The 25354-nt window shown below is 53.5% G+C and overlaps 1 protein-coding gene across 7 annotated transcripts; it reads left to right on the top strand.

The window, feature by feature from the left end:
• Positions 1–483: 483 nt before the first annotated feature.
• FBF1 (Fas binding factor 1) lies at positions 484–24830 on the top strand. 7 transcript variants are annotated; one of them, XM_057501715.1, is made up of 29 exons: positions 484–672; positions 1607–1706; positions 2264–2291; positions 3074–3115; positions 6114–6207; positions 6817–6877; positions 7443–7490; positions 9021–9162; positions 9645–9719; positions 10309–10428; positions 10718–10868; positions 10994–11127; positions 11681–11780; positions 12816–13283; positions 14390–14488; positions 14840–14928; positions 15090–15148; positions 15881–16015; positions 16145–16245; positions 16331–16537; positions 17173–17280; positions 17359–17498; positions 17598–17716; positions 18907–19029; positions 19116–19301; positions 19766–19942; positions 20018–20357; positions 21068–21177; positions 21778–24830. In XM_057501715.1, exons 1-29 carry the CDS (start codon positions 599–601, stop codon positions 21859–21861), a joined length of 3714 nt encoding a protein of 1237 aa, XP_057357698.1. In that variant the 5' UTR covers positions 484–598; the 3' UTR covers positions 21862–24830. The 7 variants fall into 7 exon arrangements, with proteins under 7 accessions (XP_057357698.1, XP_057357699.1, XP_057357701.1 ...); XM_057501717.1 differs by lacking the exon at positions 484–672 and adding an exon at positions 687–801 and having other exon boundaries at positions 12813–13283; XM_057501716.1 differs by lacking the exon at positions 7443–7490 and having other exon boundaries at positions 12813–13283.
• Positions 24831–25354: the final 524 nt, after the last annotated feature.

Here is a 25354-nt window from a genome sequence, read left to right as displayed (position 1 = left end):
TACGTGTCTTCACTGGCCGATGGTGTTGGGTTTCATTTAGGGCTTCGCAGCTTTGATTTTCATAATTGAACGAAGGCCACAGCCACTTGCCTAAGTTTTGGTTCGTGGGCGAAGTGCGTAATTATATGTCAATATATCGATAACGCGTTTCCCAAGCCCTCCACGCCGCTACGAGTCAGCCCTTAGAGGAGTGCTGGTGTAATTAGGTGTTCGGGCTTGGAGTCCAAGCCCCGACAGTCCTCCAGACCTCAGGAAGGGCGCGAGGAAGAGGCCCGGCGCCCTGTTCCAGGAGTGGCGTTCAGACAGCTCCTAGCAACGTGCCGAGTGACAAACGGAGGTCCAGCCCAACTAACGGCTGCGGCGGGGCACCCTGGGAAATGTAAATGTAGTTGATATCGGCGTGCCCTCCTGGGCTCCCGCGGGTGAGCGGACCTCGGACTACAGCTCCCAGGTTGCATCGCGCCTCGCCGTTCTTCCGGGGGCTGGACGATTGAGAGTCCGCGGAGCTCCGAGGCGGGAGTCCTGACCAGCTGCGCTCGAGAGGAACCGGAACCAGGGCCTATGGCTGGGGCAGGTCCCAGCGACTGCGCCTCCGCGAATGGCGCGTAAACCGGGGGATTTCAGGGGCAGGGATTTCAGGAAGGATCTTCGGCTGCGCGCGGGGCCGAGAAGGTCTGGGCGCGCAGAAGGGTGACGCACGGAGGGACGCGCAGTCTCGGGACAGGGTTGACTCCGAGAGGACCCTCGCAAAGGCCCTTGCTAAAATGCCTGGCACGGACGAGCAGATGCCATGACGCTATGGTACCCTGTGCCCTTTGACCTTGGCAAACCTTAGAAATTCCCGCGGTCTGTCAGGCTGGGGCAGGATCAATAGGAGGTGGCCTAAGTTCATGGATGTGATATGAGACAAAACATGTTTGGACTTCCAGGCCGTCAAAATTGTCATTACAGAGAAAGAAACACAAATATTCAGAGTGGCATCTGTACATAACCCCAGATAAACTTTTTATTTAATAACAGGACAGGACACCACCAGAGAAACAGAGATGGCGCCCTCACTCCTTTCTCCCAAGGCCTGGGAAAAGTCGGTTTTGGTAACATTGAGGAGGGGAAGGGAGAAAGTCATAACTCTAAGGAAAACAGTTCTCTATTAATGGAGTGAGTTGAACTTACAGTTAGTGTGAAGGGAAATCTTCCACCATCGGTAAAAATAGTGTCAAGGAGTAACCAGTGCTCACATCTGCTCTTTGTGCTGAATGCTACATAGAAAGGAGTCCTGGGTGTGGCCTAGGAAGGTGTATTGGCAGGAGTGCCAGGCACCACCTCTTTTCTGAGGTGGGTCCTTGCCATCTCCCTCACCCTCTTGAAGGTTAAGGGATGAGGGCCACTGTACTCCATGCAAGTATTGTGAGGCCTTGGAAAGCTCAGTAAGTTACCCAGAGCACTTTGTTTTGCATCTGAGTTGCTCCTGGTATAAAGAATTTTTAATATATGGAAATAGGTTTTGACCTCTTGAATGGGTAAAAGTAGGAGAAGTCTTGATAGGCTTTGGATCCAAGCACTGTTAAAGCTATGTCATTTTAACTACTTGAATTTTCTTCATTAGGAAAGATGAGCCTGGTGTGGGCAAAATTTCAAATGAGCTGGACAGCACTGTGAAGGAGCTTGCAAGCAGCCCCCAGATCCTTGAGATGGCAGAATGCAGGGTAAGATGTATGGAGATATGAACCCCCTCATCCCACTTCCACCCTCAGAACCTTGGCCACATGAAGTACTTTGGGGGCTGGGTAACAAGGGCCAGGATGAGGTCCCCAGAGAAAAGAGCTGGGAAGTAGAATTGATATCAAACTTCTTTTTAAGCATTGAGCTTCTAAATATCCAGCTGGAAGCATTTTTAAGTATCTCTTGCTGGTATTGTGGCATCAGGCATCAGAACAGAGGAAAACATTCCCTGTCACAGTACATCCAGCCTGGGAGGGTTCGAGTGTAGTGTACGGAAATCAGGGAAAAGGAGAGAGTTCTGCCCACTGGATGGCAACTGCAGTGGGGCCACTGCTGGTTGGCAGGGACTGTTTCCACAATCTGAATGAGTCTATTCTCAGAAACTCCAGGAAACCATAAAGGGCTTCTGTGTCTAAATGCCACTGGTGTTCCTTTTCTTCTGGTGACTTGGCAAAAAGCAAAACAATTTATTCTGCATTCTTGGTTTCAATACACCTTCACTGTTTGAATCTGTTGATATCACTTGTTTTTCCCATTTTAGGCACCCAAAACCAAGAAGGGGTTGAAAGGTGAGTGAAGAGAGACAGAGCATCGCCCTTACATCCAAAATAGTTCCCCCACCTTGGGTCCAGAAATCACTTAGATATGTCTGTGTCTAAATATTCTCCGTGTGAGCTTGCTGATTTCCCTGTAATTCCACAGGCAGTTTTGGTCTCACTAGGGGGACTCCCTGGAAGCCACCGCTGCCCCATTGGCCCTCAGATCATTCAGAAACTAGGGATGGGGCTTGGGGGAAAGTCCTTCTCCTTGGGCTCTGTATCCAGAAGTGTACAGTTGGGATCAAGGGCAGTTAAGGCACTTAGGCTGCATGCGGGAACCAATGCAGTATGAGTGTTGGGTTCCCCCACAGGCCCCCATCAGAGATGGCCAAGGAAGCATGCCTCCAGACCAGTTCAGGCGGTCTCAGATGGAAGGGTACAAGGAGGCTCTTGGTATGAAAGGTGCTTGTAAGTGCTTAGAAATCTGTCACTTTTCCGCAAGAAGCACATGGGGCTTTGTTCAGAGTCTGGAAGACTGGCTTGTTGGCCTGTGTCTCATTGAATATAGGTTCTACTAAAAATCTTCACCATCATCCTTTGAGGAAGTTATTTCAATTTCTACCCTCGGGTCTTTCATCAAGGCACTGTGACTGTCAGAGAATTAGCAGACATCTCGTGGCCAATGAAGAAAGAGCTGAGGCTAAGCCCAACATCTGAGAACTCTGCGGTCCTGGGGTGAGGCCTCAGGCATGAGGCTTACTAGGACATTTTTCTTTCCTCCTGAAGTCTTGACAGCTCCTTTTCTGTTCCAGGCTCCATTGATGATGTCCTTGGTGACCTCTTGGGGGATGAGAGTAAGTACCTCTTCCCCAGAACCCCCTGATTTAGGCTTCTTCTCTTTTTCTCAATTAAGATCGAATTCACATAAAATTTGCTCTTTTAAAGTGTGCAGTTTTGGGGGTTTTTTTTTGTTTTTATTAAGGTATCATTGATACACTCTTATGAAGGTTTCACAAGAAAAACAATGTAGTTATTACATTCACCCTTATTATCGAGTCCCCCCAACCCCATTGCAGTCACTGTCCATCAGTGTAGTAAGATGCCACAGAGTCCCTATTTGTCTTCTCTGAGCTACACTGTCTTCCCCGTGACCCCACACACCATGTGCACCAATCATGGTACCCCAACAATCCCCTTCTCCCTCCCTCCCCACCCACCTTCCCCCACTCCTCCTCTTTGGTAACCACTAGTCCCTAATTGGAGTCTGTGAGTCTGCTGCTGTTTTGTTCCTTCAGTTTTGTTTCATTGTTACACTCCACAAATGAAGGAAATCATTTGGTATTTGTCTTTCTCTGCCTGACTTATTTCACTGAGCATAATACCCTCTAGTTCCATCTATGTTGTTGCAAATGGTAGGATTTGTTTTCTTCTTATGGCTGAGTAATATTCCATTGTGTATATGTGCCACCTCTTTATCCATTCATCTACTGATGGACACTTAGGTTGCTTCCGTATCTTGGCTACTGTAAAAAGTGCTGCAATAAACAGAGGGGTGCATCTGTCTTTTTGAATCTGAGAAGTTGTTTTCTTTGGGTAAATTCCTAGGAGTGGAATTCCTAGGGTCAAATGGTATTTCTATTTTTAGTTTTTTGAGGAACCTCCATATTGCTTTCCACAATGGTTGACCTAGTTTAAATTCCCACCAGCAGTGTAGGAGGGTTCCCCTTTCTCCGCATCCTTGCCAACATTTGTTGTTCTTAGTCTTTTCGATGCTGGCCATCCTAACTGGTGTGAGGTGATATCTCATTGTGGTTTTAATTTGCATTTCCCTGATGATTAGTGATGTGGAGCATCTTTTCATGTGCCTGTTGGCCATCTGGATTTCTTCTTTGGAGAACTGTCTGTTCATATCCTCCACCCATTTTTTAATAGGGTGATTTGCTTTTTGGGTGTTGAGGTGTGTGAGTTCTTTATATATTTTGGATATCAACCCCTTGTCGGATATGTCATTCACAAATATATTCTCCCAGCTTGTTGGTTTTTAGTATACTCACCAAGTTGTTTAGCTGTCGCCACAATCTAATTCCAGAACATTTTCATCACAAAGAAGCCACACCCATTAACAGGGCCTGTCACTCTCCCCTCTCCCACCCCGAGACAGCCACATATTTGCTTATTTTCTCCTTGGTCTTCTAGACGCTCTGTATCAAATGGAGTCCTATGGTACGTGGCTTCCTACCACAGCATTTTCTAGGTCTGGCTGCAGCGTAGCATCCCTTTCTGCATTACTTTCCACAGCTGGACAATATTCCAGTGTTTGCATGGACCACATTTTTTTCATTCATCAGCTGATGAATATTTGGGTGGTTTCCACATTCCAGCTAGGCTATTGTGAATAATGCTGTTATGAGCATTCATGTACATGTTTTTATGTGGATATATGTTTTCAGTTCTTCTGGGTATAAACTGAGGAGTAGAATTACTGGACTGTGTGGTAACTCCATTTACCTTTTTGAGGAACTGCCAAATTATTTTCCTCAGCAGTAGCACCATTACATTTGCACCATCAGTATAAGAAGTTTCCAATTTCTCTACATCCTTGCATGTACTTGTTTTCTTTTTTTAAATATTGAAATAGAGTTAGCATCATACTATGCTGATGGACAGTGATTACATGGGGTGGGGTAGGGGACTTGATAATATGGGTGAATGTTGAAACCACAATGTTGCTCATGTGAAACCTTCATAAGATTGTATATCGATACCTTAATTTAAAAAATTGAAATAGGGTTGAGATACAATGTTATATTGGTTTCAGACAATATGGTGATTCAACAGTCATATGCATTGCAAAATGCTCACCACAGTTTAGTTACCATCTGTCACCATACAAAGTCATTACAGTATTAGTGACTATATTCCCTATGCTGTATATTCACCCTTATGACTAATTTATTTTATAATTTGTACTTTTTTATCCCAACCACCTATACCCCCATACCTGCCCATGGCAGCTACCAGTCAGATCTCTGTGTTTATGAGTCTATGTTTTGTCTGTAGACTCTAAAAAACAAAACATATAAATGAAATCACATGGTTTTTGTCTTTCTCTCTGTGACTTATTCCACTTAGCATGGTCCCTAGGTCCATCCATGTTGTTGCAGATGTCAGGATTTCATTCTTTTTTATGGCCTCTTTCTTTATTACAGCCATCCTGGTAGGTATAAAGTTGCATCTTGTGCTTTCAGTGTACTTTCTCTAATAAGTAATGATTTTGAGCATATTTTCATGTGTTTGGGGCCGTTTATATATCTTCTTTGTAAACAGATCATTGCCTGTTTTTAAACTGGGTTGTCTCTTTGCTTGCTGAGTTGTAGAGTTTCGTCTAGATTGGGGTACTAGTCCCTTCTCCTGTGTGTCCACGTCTGCTGTACTGAGGAGCAGGGCTTCAGGGTCTTGGAAAGCTCCAGGGACAGCCAGGCTGAGGTTTCCCCCAAGCTGGCCCAGAAGAACCCAGGAAACACAAGCCTGTGTATTGCAACTGACAACTGTGGGTGGGGGAAGTGCTTTGTTCTCCCTGCAGTTCCATGGGGTGGATGGGTGGGCTACGGCTCTTCATTTGGCACCAGTTGGCATTTAGGGTTGACTTCCTACTTGGAAATACACTGCCCCCTCCCCTGTTCAGGTTTTTCAAAAGATTATGTAAGGACCTTCCATGCGGCTGGTTTCCTTCCTCCAAACAGGCCCTTTCAGCAGGAAGGCCTGGAGACAGCTCGGTGGGACATGTGCAGTCCTTGCCACCTTGACTCCAGTTCTCTGTAGCTGAGTGGCATCTCTTCTGTTTTCTTCCAGTGACACTACCTGAGAAGCCTGTTAAACTAGCTTCATGTGCCAGAGATGCCATGGGTGTAGCTCAGGTGCCTCCTTCTTCAAGGGCTAGAACAAAGTAAGCACAGACCGGCTTGGGTAGCCATGACCCATTTTAGTCCACAGGTTCTTGCCTCGCTACCCACCACTGTCCACTTACTATGTGCCCCACCTTCATGGCCTTCTTCCCTCTGCTCCTGGTCAGTGAAGGAGCCCGGCAGGTAGAAAAACAGCTGAACTGGAGGGCAGAAGTCCTGGCTGCTAGGCCTACATTTGTGACTTACTCTGTGACCTTGGGAAATTTCTGAACCTCTTTGAACCTCAATTTTCTTATCCTCAGAAGAAGAGGATCAGCCTAGATGGGTGATTTTCAGATTGTATTTGTCCTTCTAAAGTTCTCCTGGCAGTTGAGAAGCAGTGTGAGCGCTCTGGCCTCCACGTTCATTTTAGCTCAGGCATTTTAGCTCTCTTACCCAGTGTTCTTAACAGTTTATTTTTAAAGGGGCTCTGCTGCTTTAAAAATAAGTTGGAAATCTCTGCATAGGTAGCATGTGAAATTCCTTTTAGCAATTCTGTTCCTCAGAGAAGAGTGTCTCTCGAAATCCACTTGAACTGTCTAAGACACTCTTTCTTAGAATTACCTGGTGCCCTGGGCCTGTGGGTGGGTACTGATTCCACCCCTTCGCAGGTCCCTCCTGAAAAATGACGCCTTGAGCACCATGGCAGGCCTGGAAGGAGCTGATGCGGAGGTGAGGCTAGGCTGTTCCCTGCGCCCCATCCTCTCAGCTCATCCCCAGAGGCAGTGCAATGTGTGTGGTGGCCGAGAGGCTGCTCACAGAACCGTTTAGAAGACGCTGCAAAGCCAGTTTGTTCTTAAATACATCAGTACCAAGGGCTGCCAAGTGGACCCAAAGAAACTTCTTTTCATTCCTACCAGTAAGAGAGCTAAGTTTCTAGAAAGCCCCTAACAGCTGTTGGGGGCCTTGGACGTCAGCCCGTCTAGCACCAGCCTCCCCATTTGTCCAGGTACATGGGTGGCAAGTGGCACCTTTGAGGCCTTCCTGTGGTGGAAGTGGTCTTTCCAGTTGGCAGAAACAGAAAGTGGCAGCACTTCCTCAGTCTCCACACTGGGCAGGTTTGACTTCAGACAATAGCCAAGCCCAGTGAGGGCAGGACCCTCCTCCCTACGCTCCGTTGGCTGAGCTCTGCTCCTGCTGAGCTGTGTGCCCTGACAGAAGCAGAGTAACAAGGGCTGGAGTCCTGAGCTTTACTGGGTCTTGACTCACGCACGTCCTTGCCCTCCTGCGCACTCAGGTTTCCGACATCACCGCAGACCCGCAGGCTTTGCTCCGACCTATGAAGGTAATGGAACAGCCGCATGGCCCTGGGAACCGGGGCAGCTGTGGGGGCAGGATGTTTGTGCCAAGCGTTTATCCTCCCTCTAATTTCCCCCTTTTCGATTTTTTCTGAGCCCTTCCTAGCGCAAGAATGGAGCCCATCCATGAGCTATTGCCTTCTTCCCCCTCTGACTATAAGTCAGTTTCCTGGCCTATAAAGATTCGCCCACCCAGGGACACGCCATGCCATAGTCCTCTGGTGAGATAGGGCTGGCACCCTCCGTCACCACCACCGAGAAGCCAGAAGTGGAGACTGTCTCCTCTAAAGCTTGTTCTTAGCCCTTCTCCCCATTTCTCTCCACATCGCCTGCCTTCCCCTTCAGTTACAGCTGCCCTCTTAACGGACCAAGCCCCAAACTGATCCTTGCCCTGGAATTCGAAGACATAAATTCTGGACAGCGTATAAGAGCACAGTGTCGCCGGCCTCGGGCAGCCTGGCCGGGTCGAGAACATTAGGTGGCCCTGTGTTCCCCCCACCTTGTCTGGCAGCACCGAGGCCTCCCATCCCTCCACCTCACCCAGGGTCCCTGAGCGCTTGCTTTCCGCCCTGAGGGAGCGGGCATCTGTTCCCTTCTTGGCTCCAGACGCGGCTTCTTTAACCTCCCCTTGAAACTGCTCTTCCTCAGGGCCAGCCAGCTGGGACCCCTGGGCATGACCCTTGAGTCCGGTGACTCAGCTTTCAGTGGAGACTTTGAGTCTTTTGTTCTAGAACCACGAGCTGAACCCTCACTCCCCCCTGCTTACCTTTGGTTCCATTCTCTTTCCCAACTCACATTGTCCCTGAAGAGTTTCCTCATTTTCCTTTGATCCCTCACTGTCCTGCCCCCGGGGTGCCAACTGCCCTCCTGAGGGTGCCCTCCTCCCCTTGTCCAAGTCCTCAGCGGGTCTGTGCTGAGAGCCCTGCCCGCCCGCCGCCTGGCTGCTTCATGGCAGTCTCACTGCCATCTCCACAGAGCAGTCACACACCGAACAGCGCCCTCGTCACACCTCTGCCTCTGATTGCAGTTCGCCACCCAAGTCAGGTTAAGGGGGCCAAGTTTCTCTGACTGTGGAAAGGGGTGTCTTTTGCCTCGGGCCCCTTCTTGCTGCCCAGTGGCAATCCCTCTGGGAGTCTTAATTCCACGGTGCTGCTATTTGGTTTCCACTGCGAGCAACGCTTCCACATTTGCTAAGACTCAGTGAGAAGCTGCTGAAGGCAGGTCTTAGTCCCCCGCATCGTTCTGGCTTCAAGGCAGCAGTGCTAGTAAGACCCAGTAGAGGCACTAATCCGAGACCCTTGGGCTTAGCGGAGACAGAACATGTGAGACCTGGTGCTCCAGCCCTGTCTGTGTCCTTGCTCTGTAACCCTGTCAGGGTCAGTTCCCCAACCCAAGTCCCCGTTTGTCCCCCTGGCAAGTGGAGGCGGCGTCACTGCCTGTCTGCTTGGAGCACGGGGCTATCTTATAGCCAGCAGCTGAGCACCTGTGGGGTCTCCGCCCTCCCCCTGCCTTTCCAGGATCTGGATGACATGGACGCCGATCTCTTAGGTCTGAAGAAGTTTAATCTAGCCTCTAGCAAAAGAGCTGCAAAGGACTCTGGGAAAGAAGAGTTGCCTAGTAATCCCAAACCTGCCAACATGTTAATAGCCGATGAGAAAGGTGAGTGGGAGATAGCTCCTCAAATCTTGGGACACTCTGGGGACATGGAAGATGCCCAGAGGAAGCTCCCTTGTCCTGTGGGTTTTCTCTGCCTGGTTCAGGGGCTAGGCGCTAACTGAGTGTGTTAGTGTGTGTGCTGGGGACAGGGCCAGGCTGAGCTTCCTCCCTTCGTAGGGCCGTTTGAGTCCCTCAGTCCAACACGGCCACTCCTGGAGGAGCCATGGTAGAATTTTATGGTAGCCTGTGCATCTCCCAAATGCATGGCTCTTTGGAGTGACTTGTGTCCAGGGGGCAGGAGGCAGCCTCCAGCCCATGTTTCCCTGCCAGAGCCTGAGTGAGAACTGGGGAGGTGTAGACCCAGCCTCTGGCCTTCTCCACCCCCAGGAAGAAGTGCGTGCCATCCAGTGGTCCCAATCAGGGTGTGGCAGAACCTTGGCCAGGAGAGCCCAGGCCCAACCTTGCCTTCTGTTTGCTTCTTACAGGGAACACCATTCCCACCAAGAAGGCACCTCCTCCCAGCAGCTTTGGGCGTCAGTTCAGGAAGTTTTCCTGTGAAGGTACCGCAGGCCCCCAAGTCACACCTCTGGGGCACTGCAGCTCTGAGAGTGGAGCACCCTGGGCAATGTTGCTGTGCATCAGACGAGAAGCAGACAGCTGTGCCACTGATGAAGCCAGGGAGGGACCAGTAATGTTGCATTGGCCCAGATGTTTGGACAACTTATTTGCAAGGACTTTGAGGCTGTCCATACATATATCAGACTGAAGACGTTAAAAAGCACAGGAACAATTCCCTTTCTATTCATGAATGCATGAATGTGTTACTTCTCTTCTGATGCGTTGGGAACATTTTCAGAAGGCTGTGCAGACAGCGGAGTCTGGGAGCCCAAGGGCGAGCCAGGGCGGTTCTCCAGCAAGAGAGCCCAGGGCTGCTGTCCTGCTCCCCGTGCCCTTGCTGAGCCCAGTCTGTGTCACCTGCGTCAGAGCCCCCCTTACACAGTCCACGCCCTCCAGGTGCTGAGAGGCTTGTGGATGTACTAGAGCAGCTAGAAATCTCCACTCCAGTGAAACCTCCCCCAGCATAGCGCAGGGCTTGTTTCCCTGAACAAAGCGTGTGGTCTGACCTGTACTTTCCCTTCTGACCATGAGACTTGGAAGACCCATTGGCAGGACTTCTCTCCGACGAAGAGGAAGGAACCGCCACGAAGCCACTCAGGACAGAGAGTATAACAGCTTTGGAAGAGAGCCCAGCCCCAGTCAGAGATCAAGGTAGGGGTGGTGGGCTTGTTAAGTCATCCGGGGAGAGATGCAGTTGGTGGCAGGCTCGCTGAACTTGGAGTGAAGACCCAGAGGCCCCCCCAGGCAGGGACCACAGAGGTTATCAGAGCAGAGAGGTGGGATCTGTGAGGCCGGGCGTGGGTGGGAGAAGCAGCTGCTGTGCCCGGTCCCCTGCCCCATGCGGAGCTCAGCCCTGCAGAGAGACGCCCCCTCCCCCCGCGCAGCTATCGCAGCTGAGGGCATGGAGGCCGTGGGCATTGTGCCACATTCTGTCTTTTAGGTCCTTCTAGTCCTCTAACTCCTGGGGACACCCCGGTCCGAAAGAAAGAAGAATTTCTGTTTGACGAGGGGGATGACATCATGGCCGCCCTGGGGTTTGGAGACAGCCCCAAAGCAGAGAGGAGGCAAACGGGAGACCAGCAAGGGTCCTTGTGAGCAGAGGGTCCCTGCCAGGCTGCTGCCTCAGACCCATGGGAAGGCTAGAGGGTCGGGAGAAGGTGGGCCCCCCGGGAGCCCCCGGTATTCACACGTCCCTGCCCCGCGGCCTGTCCTGCAGGGAAGGGCCTCGCCCTGCTCGCTCCACGCTGGATGAGCTGCTGGGTCGGGCCACTGCCTCCAAACTCCTGGCCCGCCCGGGCCCCGGGGAGCACAGGGAGTTCGAGCTGAACAGGAAGTACCAGCGGGCGCCGGGTGAGGGAGCCGGCGGGGCGGGGGGAGGGGTGGTGGACCCCCAGACCCGTAACAAGAAATGAGCTCTACACTCATAGTTACACGTTTATAGCAGACATAAGTGTCATGAAATAATAATTAGCCCTTGCAATACCCTGTTATTTTTTACTTATATGCTTTTTGACTTATAAATACATTGGTTGTGAGTCATTAAATTGGTTTCTCAACCTGATAACAACAGCTCACCGTTTGAGAAACACTGTGGACCAGGGTTTCTCAAAGCATCCGTTTACAATCGTTTGGTGACACAGCTCACTGGGCCTTACCTAAAGGATGTCTGGGGTGGGGCCGGGCCCCATAGTGCATTTTTTATAGCTCCCAGATGATGTTCTGTGCTTGGGTCTGAGTCACAGAGCTGACGCCCAGGCCCAGCCCCTCAGCCCTGCTTCCTCCAGAGCAATTGGCTGACTGACCTTACATGTCAAGCTGCCGGTTCAGCTTTTCAAGAACAATCCTGCAGCCACAGAAGAGTTTGACTACCCCTGCTCTGGATAACAGACTCCTTACTTCACAGACGAAGAAGACACGTGGGATGACGAGGACTTCACCTTTGGGGCCTACCAGCCCACCGTGGGCTCCTCCAAGGGCCAGCAGTCCCACCGGCAGTTGGTCAGGTAAACAGGGCCTGTGGGGAGCTTTGACCTAGAGGCAGGCTGCCCGCTGAGAAAGCCCCAGCCTTCCCCCGTGCTGCTGTCTTGTTTGGGAGCCAGGGTGTTCAGGGCAGGTTCTGTGGCCAGAGGATGAGGGATGCTGCCCAGACTCACCAGTCCAGGCCATGCAGTGGAGATGGCTCCCAGCAGGAGCCTGGCCAGATGCTGCCCCCAGCCTCTTTCAAAGGAAAGGCCCCAAGGAGCAGAAGGCTGGCTGCACCCGTAGCCTCTTAGCACCATAAGCGATGAAACCTCCAGTCCTAGGGAACAGGAGCGTTAAGCTCCATTGGCTCCTCAAACCCTGCTCCCTAGGAGCACAGCCCTGAGGTCTGCCATGACGATCCCGAAAGGGCTGTCACCCCACTTTGCAACAGAACATTAAGCTAGTGGAAGAATGTTCTCAATGTGGAGTTTTTCTCCCAGTACATATTTTAAACTTTCTATTTTGAAATAATTTCAAACCGACAGAGAAGTTATAAGAACAATACAAAGAACTCTCTTCTACTCTGCCCGGACTTGGTGGTCGTTAACACACTCGTTTCATCAGCCTCCCTTTCGATCTGAATGATGCTATGTACACACTGACATTTTTTCCCAATCCCAGTGTATTCTTAAACTTGGGGCCTACTGCCATTGGCCAGCAACACATACAGGAGATGGCCAAGTACACAAACTAATAACAAAATGACTATTGGTGGAAAACCCGAAACCACCTGATAACTGATTTTTCTCTGACTTATGTGCCTGTGGTTGTAATTCTGTTCAGTATGGATGGCATTGTCCCCAGGTCATGGGCTGGAATTCAAAGTGCCTCTGCTGCAGAGCTGGTGCAGGCCATGTGCTTGCTGGGCCTCAGGCTGGCCATGCAGAGCCCTGGGCATCACAGACCCCTTGGTGTGGGCCTCATAGTCACCCCCAGCTGTGGGGGGAAAGGCCAGTCGGGCTCGTGGGGTGGACTGCTTGCCCTGCCTCAGACCTCGCCTCTCTATCTTGAAGTAGGTTCTTAGCAGAAGGTGGCACCGACCCCAAGGCAGAACCTGACGCCAAACAGAGCAGCCCATCAACACCCAGCCCCTCCCACCCCAGGAGGGGAGGAGCTGACTGGTTGGGCCTCAAGGACAACTCAGAACCACTCCCTCCCTCTCCCACCAGAGAGGCTAAAAGAGGAGGCTCCTCTCTCTCCACACCCTCGCTACCCGCTCCCAAAAGCCAACATTCCGCCCCAGGCCAGCAGGCTGCCCCAGCTGGGCTGCCTTTAACGGCAAAGCCACCACCCGAGGGTGCAGGTTCCCCTGCCAAAGCCAGCCAGGCTTCCCAGCTGGGAGCTGCTGAGAAAGAGGAGGAGGAGGATTGGCTGAGCCATGCCTTAGCTCGAAAGAAGTCCCGAGGTCTGGCCCGCGAGGAGCGCACCAAGGCCTCTGAGGGCCAGAACTCCGTGGGGGCAGCAGGCCAGCCCCCCTCCGACAGGTATGGGCTTGGGCTGCTGTCTGGCGGAGGAAGGTTTGGGCAGGGGCGTGGGGGGCCGACCTTGCCCATCTCCTGGCTGCAGTTAGGAGCGCTGGCAGGGAGCCTCCTCTTAGCTGCGTTTTCTCCCTCTTTGGGTACTACGGAGAGAGCCTCTGGCTCCCCACCTTTACCCAGGTGCGGCCACGAGGGACTAAGGGGCTGTTCACACTCATACCCTGGCTACCATGGGGACAGGTGCTCACTTGATCAGGCAGGGGACAGAGGGTGCTCTAATGTGACAAACGCACAGCCATCCTCGTGCCTCCAAGCAGAGGCTCTGCCTATGGTGCCCTTGGTGCAAAAAAAAACCAAAAACAGCCTGCAAACTGTGCTCCTGCTGGCCCAAACTGCAGTGAATGGCACGCATGTGGGCTGAGGTTTGCTTGCGCTCTTTGTGTTAGAGAAGACACAGTGGCTAAGAGGCCATTCCTGGGGGATGCCACCGAATGGCAGTCCTGTGAGGCTGCACAGGGAGTGACCTCCCAGGGCAGGAAGGCAAAATGGCTGCAAGGCTGGATGGGTTGGAGGAATTGGCATAGTGCTGTGCAGCCAGAGCAAAGGGGAGGGGAGGTGGGCAACTGTGGGACAGGCCAGGGACATCACCCAGCCCTGTCTTTGGTGAATGGGGAAGAAAGCTTTGCCCTTGACCTGAAACCAGGGGAAAGCTTTCTTGCCAGCCCTGAGAGCAGCAGATGGGGGTGGGAATACCAGACGGGAAGAGAGGAGCCCAAAGGCAGCTGGACCTGGGAAGGAGGGAGCAGAGCCTCAGTCTAAGGCTCAGCAAAGTCGAATCCAGCACAAGGCCTTGAACTTGAGTTTGAACTTAAGTCTGGTGTCTATGACATGTCCATTGTCCTTCCTCAGGCTATCATCAGATGGTCAGTGCCCGTTCACTGTGCCCCAGTGGGTGTTGGGGCCAGAGAGGGCACTGGAAGGCAGGGGCTTAGCCTCCCAAGATGAGATGGTGGGGATAGGAGGAGGGCTGAGGGAAGGCAACACAGCTTCCCGTCCTCATCCAGCCTGGCCTGGACCTTCTGCCACCTTTACTCTAATGTTTGCTTCCTCAGCCGGCCCGTTGCCAGCACTCAAGGACTCAAGCAAGCAGCTGCTGGAGGGACCTCAGGGACAGCCACACAAAAGCCGCCCACCAGGCTTGCCACCTCGGGGTATGTCTGCAGCCAGGACTGAGGGTGGGCGAGAGGCCAGGTGAGGGCTGGCCTGGGCCTCCTTCCTTAGAGACAACAGATGACCATGCTGGGCTCCGACTTGGTCACTGTGGTGTGTGGTGTTCAGTGTCTTGTATCAGGACTGCTGATGAAGGGGACTTGAGGCAGGTCCCAGTCTCCTTTATATAACTGAGACCTCACTCCTAGTAACCCACCAGCCTCCGGGCTTTCCGGTCAATGATCTGAACCTGATGTCTTCTTTTACTGCCCGTGCCAACCCTCCCCTTCTCTCCTGCATCCTGCACAGAAGGCTGTCATTCCTCTTGCCACCCTCCCCGTCTCTGTCCTCAGGTCCTCTGTGACTTGGAACCAGGACACCCTGGCCCTCCATGCAGGTGACCTAAAGAAGGGAACAGCCCCTGGAGACCTCTCTGGCATTGGTTTGTTTTCTGCTTTGTTTGGGGGTTGAACTCGGGTAAGGAAGAGGCACTTTGCGCCTCCTTCAGGGCTCCCGAAGACAAGTGGAGCTGGGCTCTCCTAACACACACGAGCCCCCTTGGCCCCCTGGACCTTCCACTCATTTCTTGCTGTTGATTTTCAGAGCCTGCAGTTTGGCTCCCAAGCTCCCAGGAACCCACAGGACTTTCTGTTCCTGTCCAGGTAGGAGGGCTGTGGAAACAGGTGTAGGTCTTGTGCCCATGGAGCAGTTCTCCAGTGATCAGAGGCATCAGGGAGAGGTTTGACCTGACAGCCTGCCGGGAAGAGCATGTCATGGTGTCAGAGAGCTCACCCCACCCAGCACTCTCCTAACAGAGCTTTGCCACTCTGGGGCAGAGTTAGGTGCTAACGTGCTGGCACCCAAGGGAATTAGAGGTGGCACCCAGGCAGGCTGGGAATGCTTTGTCAGAAGACAGGGCTGCAGCCATCCTGCTGTTCCGTCCAGAAAGCCTCCTACATCCTTGCCTACCTCCCTCTGTTTCCCAGGTGTGGCAGTCACCTCTGACCCCTGAGCCTGAGGAGGCCTAGCCCCCAGGAGCATAACCCAGAAGTGCCTTTGGAGATCATGGGCAGTGGGTGGTGGGCAGCCTGCAGGAACCCGAGTCTGTACTGGGACTTGAGGCCTGACAGAAAGGGCCGGTGTCGTAAGGGGGACGTTGTCCTGAGGGAGGAAGGGAGACACATTCTCCCACCAGACCTAAGAGGGGAGATGCAGGGACTGCATGACCCCAGGCCTCGTCCTTGACCTTTTGATGTCACATCGTTGCCTCGTCTACAGCCACTGATTAGGTGCAGGGCCTGGGGGGTCTGGTGAGCTGAGGGCCAGAGGTAGCTGGGCTCAGCTGAGCCCCTGTCTCCTTCCTAACCTGGAACATCACTCGCCCTCTCCTGCAGCCCCTGCTCCCAGAGTCCGTGGCGCGGAGCCTGCTGCCAAGCATAGAATACCAGAGGCAGCTTCAGAGCAGCACTGTTGAGCTTCGGGCTGACCTTCTGCAAAGTCAGGCCCGGCTGGCAGAGCTGGAGGCCCAGGTGAGGGGCAGCTGGCTGTGGGGCAGGGCTGTGCAGGAGGGGGTCCCGCTGAGGGCCGGAAGGCTTCCCAGGTAGCCTGAGGGAGCCCGCCTCCCCTCCCTCCACGCCGTCCCTCCTGCCGCCTCCCAGGTGCAGAAGCTGGAGCTGGAGCGGACGCAGCACCAGCTGTTGCTGGAGAGCTTGCAGCAGCGGCACAAGGCTGATCTGGAGCTCATCGAGGGCGCCCACAGGTGGCCCCAGTTCTCCCACCTGGCTTTCCACAGGTTGTGGCCACCCTCGCTTTCCAAGCCCCACGGCTGGGTGTTCTGTTGGCAGAAGCCGAGTAAAGGTGCTCGAGACTTCATACCTGCAACGGGAAGAGCGGCTACGGAGGGAGAACGAGGAGCTGTCCGCCCGGTACCTGTCGCACTGCCAGGAGGCCGAGCAGGCCCGCGCCGAGCTCACAGCCCAGCACCAGCGGCGCTTGGCGGCCGCCGCACAGGAGAAGGACCAGGAAATGGAACGGCTCCAGGAACTGCAGCGGTGAGGGCGAGGCCCGGGGGGCAGGCCGCGCGAGCTGGGTTCAAGGATGGCCGGAGAAAGCCAGTTCCCATTAGACCCCCAGTTGTGGCTCAGCAGCTGAGGCTTGCCTTTTGGGTGAGGACCAAGGCCAAGCACTCAGACTCTTTGCCCCCAGGAGTCAGGGGGCCGTCCCCGCAGGGCCTGAGGGGCCCCTGGCCATTCAGGCAGGACCTGGCAGCCTCAGCACAGGTTCATCCACTCACCACTGCCTGCTCTGGTCTGAGTAGACCGACCTGGAGGGGTGTGCCATGCCAGTGTACCCACCCAGCCGCCTTTCTGGATGACAGCTGAGCTAAGAACATGGCCGACTAGAGGTCAGTGAGGGCAGAGAGGCCTGAACCCCACTCAGACTGGCCAAATACAAAGCTTGCTAGCACACCTATCTTCTCTGTGTCAAGTGTCAAGTGTCCTGTGCTGAAAAACAGAGTCAACAGGCCTTAGAGTGGCTGTGGCATTGAGGTACCAGGACAGATAAGGTAGAGGAGCCAGGGAAACTGAGGCAGTGTCCTGCAGAGGCAGAGAGGAGGCTCTGGGAGCACTGCCTGCCCAGAGGCACGCCTGTCCCACAGGGAGCCGCCCTCCCCACTGCCCCTCAGGGCCTCCATCCTGGAGATGCGCCGGGACCATGAGGAGCAGCTGCAGCACCTGAAGCTGCTGAAGGACCGAGAGATCAACGCGGTCACCAGCGCCACCTCCCACACGCGGTGCGTGCGCCTTCCAGGCCCGGCCTTCCTGAGGCTGGTGCTGGGTCCCCAGGCCAAGGTGACCCCGTCCTCCCCCAGGTCCCTGAATGGCATCATCGAGCAGATGGAGAAGTTCTCCGGCAACCTGCACGAGCTGCAGTCCCGCGTGGAGGCCTCGCACCTCGCCACCACCCAGGAGCGGGAGCTGGGCGCCCAGCAGCGGGACGGGCAGCTCCGAGGTAGCCCGGCCGCGTGCCCTCCCCCTCGCCCGTCTCGCCCGTCCGCCTCCTCTCAGTGGGAAGGCGGGCGGGCAGTGAGCGCCTGCGGGCCGCCCCCAGTGCTGCAGGAGAGGCTGGCCCGGCAGCAGCGGGACCTGGAGGAGGAGCGCAGCCGGCTGCAGGAGGTCACCGCGAAGATGGAGGCGCGCCTGGGCGAACAGAGCCGGCTCCTGGAGCAGGTGTGGCTTGTCCTTCTGCCAGCAGCCAGCTTCCCCCAGGGCACCCGAGGGTGGCAGCCCTGCCCCTCCTCGCGCCTCAGCTCCCAGCCTTTCCTCTGCCCGTCAGCCGCACCACCCACTTTCCTCCTGGGACTCAAATCTGTCTTCCAAAGCCCGTGGCATTGGGGGAAATGCTCTTGCACCCGGAGCTGTAACAGATACACACGGTGAACTCCCTGCAGTTCATTCATGTATAAGAACAAGCTTTATTCTTCAAAAAATAATACCTTTGGTACTAGCTTAAATACGACACATTTTACTGAAAAAAATTAAAATGCAGAAACAGTAAAGAAGAAAATTAAAATTACCTACTAGCCAGAGATAGCCACTGATATCATATATATCCTATAGATGTATCAAATGTAGATATACAGGTGACACTTGAACAACACAGGTTTGAACTGCGCTGACCCACTTACACATGGATTTTTTTCAATATATACATTGGAAAGGTTTTTGGAGATCTGCAACAATTTGGAAAAATGTTGTCTTTTCTCTAGCCTACTTTATTGTAAGACTACAGTATATAATACATACAAAATACATGTTACTCCACTGTTTGTGTTATCAACATGGTGTCAACAGTAGGCTATTAGTTAAGTTTTGGGGGAGTCAAAAGTTAATGTGGATTTTCAACTGTTCAGTGGGGGTCAGCATGCCAAACCCTGCACTGTTCAAGGGTCAATTGTAAATATTTTTATACTGTGAACCATCTTTATTCAGTCCTTCATTTGGTGACTTCATTAAGCCCCTGCTTCATCGGGCCAAGCACAGTTAAGCTTCTAACTTCATGCTGTGTGTGTTCCGTATCCCTTTGCAGACATGCACCACCCTTGTGCTCTTTGCCTGCCTTGATGGGAGACAACCAGGCAGGGTGCTCTGGCTGGCGATTCAGGGCACGGGTGTTACTGTCCTTTGGCCCTCCAGTGCCTCTCCGAGGTGGTTCCCAAGCGTTGGTACAGTTGACCCCAGCGGCTAGGCCTGGCAGGCCCCCTCAGGCACCCTAGTTTGCACCTCCCTGTCAAGGAGCGTTTGTGGCATGGTGCAGAGATGCAGTGGGTTTGCACAGCTCCCCAGGGAGCAGTCAGACCTGATGGGGGCAGGTGGCATGTTGAGGGGGAGTGTGCTCTCAGCCCTGACTCGACCCGCAGGAACGCTGGCGGGTGAATGCTGAGCAGTCCAAGGCAGAGTCCACACAGCGCGCACTGGAGGAGCAGAGGAGGGTCATGGTCCAGCAGATCACCATGGAGCGCGAGGAGCTGGAGAGGGCCAAGGTGGGTCCAGCCACTCCGTGTTCAGCGGTTGTCCCTGCCATTGCACCCAAGGATGCGCACCCTGTGCCCTCATCCCCTCGTCCCAGAGTGCCTTGCTGGAGGAGCAGAAGTCTGTCATGCACAAGTGCGGGGAGGAGCGGCGGCGGCTAGCAGCCGAGTGGGCCGAGTTCTTTGCACAGCAGAAGCTGAGTAAGGAGCGGGCCGAGCGCGAGGCAGAGCGGGCACTGCAGGTGGACACCCAGCGGGAGGGTGCCCTCATCAGCCTGGCCAAGGTAGGGCTCAGAGTCTCCAGCAGTGGAAGCCTGGGCGGCCCTGGCCCTTTCCTTCCCTGGTGCTCACTGCCCGCTGCACCGCCAGGGTGCATCAGCTTAGCAAGGAGCCTAGCCGTAGATGACAATACAGGGACTAAACCAATAATAAGCACAAATAGCAACTCCCTTCATTGTTGCAGGTGCTTTACACCCATTTTCTCATTCAATCCTCACCACGTTCCCATTACCCCAGACTTACGTACTCTAGAAATGAGGAAACGGGTTCAGAGAAGTTGAGCCCAGGGGTGAGGGGCAGTACTGAGGCTGGAGCCCAGGTTTTTGTGGCTGGTCCTTGGAGCCTTGCCCCACCATCTCCTCCCAGGGTCGGGGTGGGTCGGAAACAAGGCAGTGCGCACCAGGGGCCTGGAAACCCTGGGCAGAGCCCGACTCCCAAGCGAACACAGCAAAGGCTTTGCCGTCTCCAGGAGCAGGCAGAGCTGAAGGTCAGGGCGCGCGAGCTCCGGGCCCAGGAGGACCAGCTGGCAGCTGAGCGGGAGGCGCTGGAGCGGGAGCGACAGAAGGTGCAGCTGGAGAAGGAGAGGGTCAGTGCTGTGGCCCTGCGCCTGAGGCTGCGTGCCAAGGAGGTGGAGAGCACGAGCCAGGTACCGGGCTGACCCCGTACGGGGCCCGGGCAGTCTGACCCCAGCCGGCCCGCTGAGCCAGTGGCCTCCCGGCAGGTGGCCTCAGCAAAGCATGAGGAGGGGGAGCGGGCACTGCGCGAGGCCCTGCAGGTGCCATCGGGGCAACAGGCCCAGCTACAGCTGGTGCAACAGCGGTGGCTGCAGGAACAGGAGCCACACATGCGCCAGGCAAGGCCCCTCCCAGCTCTGGCTGCCCCGACCGGTGCCCCCCATCTCCACCCTCCCAGCTACGTCCTTCTCTCTGGGGCACTGGGACAGGGACATCTAAGTCTGGCCCAGCAGAGGCTGCAGCTGGACCATGTCCAGCAGACCCTGCCCTCCAGCCACGAGGAGCCGCTCCCCGGGGCCCAGGGCCTGGAAGCCTCCTGTCTGAGTGGTAAGTAGCTTTCCCAGAAGGCTGGACATAGGCTCAGCTCACCCCTGAGCAGGGCAATGCCAGGAGCATCCTGCCACTCAGGTTGGTGGCAGCTGGGGTTAGAGTCATCTTGCTACTCCCTCCTTGCACAGTAGTGCATGTTAATTATAGAAAAATAAATAAGAAGTAGAGCGAGAACTACTTTCAAAACATCACTCTCAGCCCCACTCTTGTCTACGGAGACCTACCCTGAACAGTTTTGTGCATAGCTTTCTACACTGTATGTTTTTAAAAACAAAATTGACGTACATACGTTTTTTTGTCCCTTGATTTTTTTCATTCAGTAATACACCTGGAGCATGTTTTCATATCAGTAACTAAACATTTAATCATAATTTTTAGCATAATTTCTTACTAAAAGGCTGATAAGCTCATGTTTTTGCTCATTTCCTATGAAGTGATTTTTTTTGTCACTAAGCTAAACAGCATCTCAGTGGAAACCTTGTACGTCCATCTCTGCACCTTTGCCGGATTATTTCCCTTGAATTAATCCCTAGAACTGGCTTTGCCAGCTTAGATCCTATGAGCGTGAGCAGAGGCTTTTGTCAGTTGGCGGGTGCCCGTTCGGTGCACCGGCATCCGCCCGCCGTGGAGAGAAGGCCTGGGGGACGGGCTGAGGCTGGCCTGCCCAACAGTGCTTCTGTCCCGGGCCCCCCCTGCCGCCTCTGCAGCCACCCTGACTCCTGCTCCTGGCACTCCTGGCTTCAGCCCGTTGCTGGCTGGCCTGGGCTCCTTGCACCTCCACGCCGAGCTGGCGCTGCTGAGACACACAGCTGAGCAGGTGAGTCCGGCCCAGGCCCCCCGACTCCCTGGCCCTGGGGTCCTCCGAGTTCACGTTGCTGCCAAGCAGCTCAGGGCAGAGGCGGGAAGGAGTGCGTCCCGAGCCCACCCCCGAGAGGAGACCAGTACTGCAGGTTGCTCAGTGAGCATCCGAGTCCTGCCCTGTAGGCCAGGTTCCGTGCAGCCATCACCGTTGAACCTCACAAAGACCCTGTGACAGTGACGAGAGCAGTTAGCACTCAGGAGCATATCCTGCGTGCCAGGCTCTGTGCTATAAAGCTGCAGGTGCTTGATGAGCCTTTACCCCCCAGGGCCCGACAAGGCGGGTCGTGGAACCACCCAGCTTACAGACAGGGTTTGTGGGATGAAGTCATGTGCTCACAGTGGCCTCACCGGGACTGAGACCTGGCCTGCCTCACCCCAGTGTTCCTGCTCTTCCCGTGCCCCAGCTGCATCCCAGAGCCAGGGAATAAGTGGGGAGAGGTGCAGTTAGCACCCAAGGCTCCACCTGGCTCCTCGCCCTGCCAGCTGGTGTCTCTGTTCACGGCCCTGGGTACAGGAGGGAGCCAGAGGGTGACTGCTCACCAGCTGTGCCTTTCAGGACCGGGACTTCTTGGAGGACGAACAGTTCTTCCTGGAGACCTTGATGAAAGCCTCCTACAACATGACATCCCATTCAGCTTGAAGGGCCTGGCTACCTCCTTGGCAGAGGTCTCAGATGCTGGAACTCTGTCCCGCTGCCCTGCTGCCACTCCAGGGGGCCCAGGGAAAGCTCTGCAAGGCCCAGGGCCTGATTACAGCTCTTCCTGTCAACAGGGTGCAAGTGCCTTCTTTCTGAGCACCTCAAGCACATGGTGCCCCCATACCTCCAGGGTTTGAGGTCCAAGGCCTCAGGGGAGACATGATGCCACGTGGCCCAGCCCCATCACGCTGTCTACCGCAGCTTTGGTTCTGTGGCCCCATGGACTTCCAGTTCAGACTCAAGGGTCTGGCTGGGCTGTGTGGACCCCTTCCCCTCTGGGCAGGCAGATGGTGTGGGGATCTTTTCACCTGGGCCTCCTCTGAGGCAGGGGTGTCTTCCTAAGGGATACCACGAGCAGCCTCCTGTCCTCCCCACCTGAAGAGACAGCACGGGGCCTGCTCACAAATGGGGACGCAGAGTTGGGCCACACATTTTGAAGGGCCTTCCAGCCTCCTGGCCGAGGGGGTGGGTGTATTGTGCGGCTCAGCCATCCCCTCACGCTCTCAGGTTGGCGCCCACAAAGTCCCCACTCGTTCCCAGCTCTGAGTAACTAACTAGCCTGGCAAGGACACTGGCTTGCAGGGGCAGGGATGGGGGCTGTGGGTGATGCTGGGCTGTAGGGAGGGACAGGGAGAGAAGACTCTGTGCTGTTCCACCTGCCCTGAAGCCACAGCAGGTGGGGATGATGACAGAGGAGCACCCCTGCCCTGGGAGGATACCGAGCACGGGGGACCAGGCTGCTTGCTGCCCCTGGGGCCTCTGCACCTCTCCACATGTGGGCAGTGGGCCACTGTCACTGCGGAGGTGCCAGGGGAGGGGCGAGAGGATTAGTGGTTGTCCCCAGCAGACCCAAGGACAGACGGACTGAATAAATCATGATTACTTCTGAAGCAGTCTCTTCCTGAGAGCAATGTCATCACCTCTGTTGAAGGGAGCAAGCCAGCAGAGGACAGTGCTGAGGGACATCTTCATGAGCAGTTTGTGTGTCTGCTCCTTCAGAAAGGCTTTCAGAGGGTCCTTTCCCTACCAACAATTTATAGCCTTCATCTCAGACCCACTAAATCGCTATATATATTTTTTTACCTAGTTGCCCCATCGTCATTTTTTTTTTTTTATTTTATTAAGGTATGATTGATATATACTCTTAGGAAGGTTTCACAAGAAAAACAATGTGGTTATATCACCCGTATTATCGAATCCCCCACCACACCCCATTGCAGTCACTGCCCATCAGTGTAGTAAGATGCTATAGAATCACTACTTGTCTTCTCTGAGCTACACTGTCTTCCCCGTGCCCCCACACACCATGTGCACTAATCATGATACCCCTCAATCCCCACCTGGCCTCCCCCACATCTCCCCTTTGGTAACCACTAGTCCCTTCTTGGAGTCTGAGTCTGTTGCTATTTTGTTCCTTCAGTTTTGCTTCGTTGTTATACTCCGTAAAGGAGGGAAATCATTTGGTACTTGTCTTTCTCTGCCAGACTTACTTCACTGAGCATAATACTCTCTAGCTCCGTCCATGTTGTTGCAAATGGTAGAAATCGCTATATTCTTAATGACTGGATTCTCAAAAACTTGCTATATGGTTCATCAGAGTTTGTGCTGTTAAAAAACAAATCAGAGTAAATTTGAAGATCTCATTGCCCTTATCAAACAATTCGTGAATCAAGCAGCATCCCAGTCAGCATGCAGAGGGGAGCTCTCAGTGAGACAGGGACCATGGGCTTAGACAGAACAGGGTGGGGGCCTCCAGAAAAGCAAGGCACGAAGTTTGCTGTCAGAGCAGTGTAACTAGCCCCTAGTTTAGAGCAAGGAAAGCCCCCCTAGTTTAAGACTGTGTTAAACAGTAAGCTCTGTTAGAAAACAGCATAAAACCTAAATGTGATTTATTCCCACCAGGAGGTTTAAAACATTTTAACAGGTATTAACAAAGGGCCACGAGGTAGAAGCCGCTCGGGCTGAGAGTGGGTGGGAACTGCTAAGGGCCTGGCTGTACATACTGTTTGAGTTTTTCAGACCTACCAGTAAGACTAAGACAAATACAAGGGAAAGATGTAACTGGCTTAGGCGATGTCTGGGGAACAATGTGAACCCTGTGGTTCTCAGCCAATGAGGAACCAGGGGAGGGACTCGCGCACTAGGAGATGAATTACTGGCGCCAATCTCCCCAGGCGTGCCTGCTCACCGGACACCCGATTTTGCAAGACCATCATTAAAGTATCGCTCCCCTGTTCTCTTTATCTCCGTGTCCACTTATTGAAATTTGGACCAGTGAGTGTGTTTCTCACAGCTCTAGGGTCATTCTTCAGCGAGATCAGTTAATATTCCCCAGATAAAGAAGAGTAGCACATGTTTTTATTATGCTAATCATTTATAATCATGTGTAAGATTCACTTTAGCATGCTAAAAGGCCCAGGCCTCTGTGCTGTCTTTTCTCCTTCAGATCAGATGTGATTTTGCACACTGGGCAACTAATTTAGCAAGTAAGCCCAGGCATAAACAACATAGTAAAAGGCAAGAAGGATTCCACCTTAAAGATAAGATTGCATTTAATACCCAAGTTAGAAATTCTTAATTAACTCTTTAGCAAACAATACCTCAGCCCACCTTGGGGGCTGGGCAGGCGGCCTTGTTTGATATGCTCCCACGCCAAGACGCCAGTACCAGTATCTCAGGGAGAAATCAGAGCAGGAAATTCTTTGTGTTAAGTTAATTCTAAATATTCAGGCATTACTTAACAAGTCCACACCCCTAAGCTTTTATCCAGTTCTCAAAAATCCTCAACCACCTACAAAACCCCTAGTAGGGCAACACACCACTACAGGCTCTCTTGTTCCGTCCTGGCATGAGCCACGAGCTCTGACCTCTCACTGTATCTCTCAATAAAAGCCTCTCCCTGACTTTCCTACCTTGGGTGTTTGCGAAATTCATTCTTCGACTCGGCAAACAAGAACCCTGGCATCATCAGGACCTACACAAAATGGGAGGTTTTTAAAGGCAGAGAAGGTAGGAAGGAATTTATTAAGGACAGCGTTGCTGTAGGCAAGGTCAGCCTCCCAAGGGCAATGGGCAGGGTTCCATTCAGATTACCTCCTAGAGTTGACTAAGAAATTAGTTTGAATGATCAAAGATTACATTCTGGGGGACGCTGACCCTGTAATTAGTTTAGGTATAAAGTTTTGGTTTACTGACCTAAGACCCTAATTAACATAAGCGACCCATATGGGGCCTGTGGTCTTGTTTTGAACAGTAGGTATTTCTTAGAAATATTTGCTGTGTGGCACTGTTGTTTGTTGTAAAACTGGCAGGGGCTGGTACCCTCCAGCCCCACCATCTGCACTCCTGCAGGCTGGACCACAGCCAGAAGAAGGGTCTGATTATTGCCCCTACTTCACAGATGAAGGCACTGGGCTCAGGGAGTTCAAATAATCTG

This window comes from Manis pentadactyla, chromosome 4 (genome assembly GCF_030020395.1).
Source record: "Manis pentadactyla isolate mManPen7 chromosome 4, mManPen7.hap1, whole genome shotgun sequence".
Taxonomy (NCBI): domain Eukaryota; kingdom Metazoa; phylum Chordata; class Mammalia; order Pholidota; family Manidae; genus Manis; species Manis pentadactyla.
The sequence above is the reverse complement of the archived record's forward strand: the minus strand, read 5'-3'. Positions and strand labels throughout refer to the sequence as shown.

Bases quoted from the DNA above. Each gene is read 5' to 3' on its own strand.
- FBF1 (XM_057501715.1), top strand. From the start codon at position 599: ATGGCGCGTAAACCGGGGGATTTCAGGGGCAGGGATTTCAGGAAGGAT. The intron at 9,720-10,308 runs GTACCGCAGGCC...TCTGACCATGAG, and splicing joins CAGGAAGTTTTCCTGTGAAG to ACTTGGAAGACCCATTGGCA. The intron at 14,929-15,089 runs GTTTGTTTTCTG...GTTGATTTTCAG, and splicing joins TGGAGACCTCTCTGGCATTG to AGCCTGCAGTTTGGCTCCCA.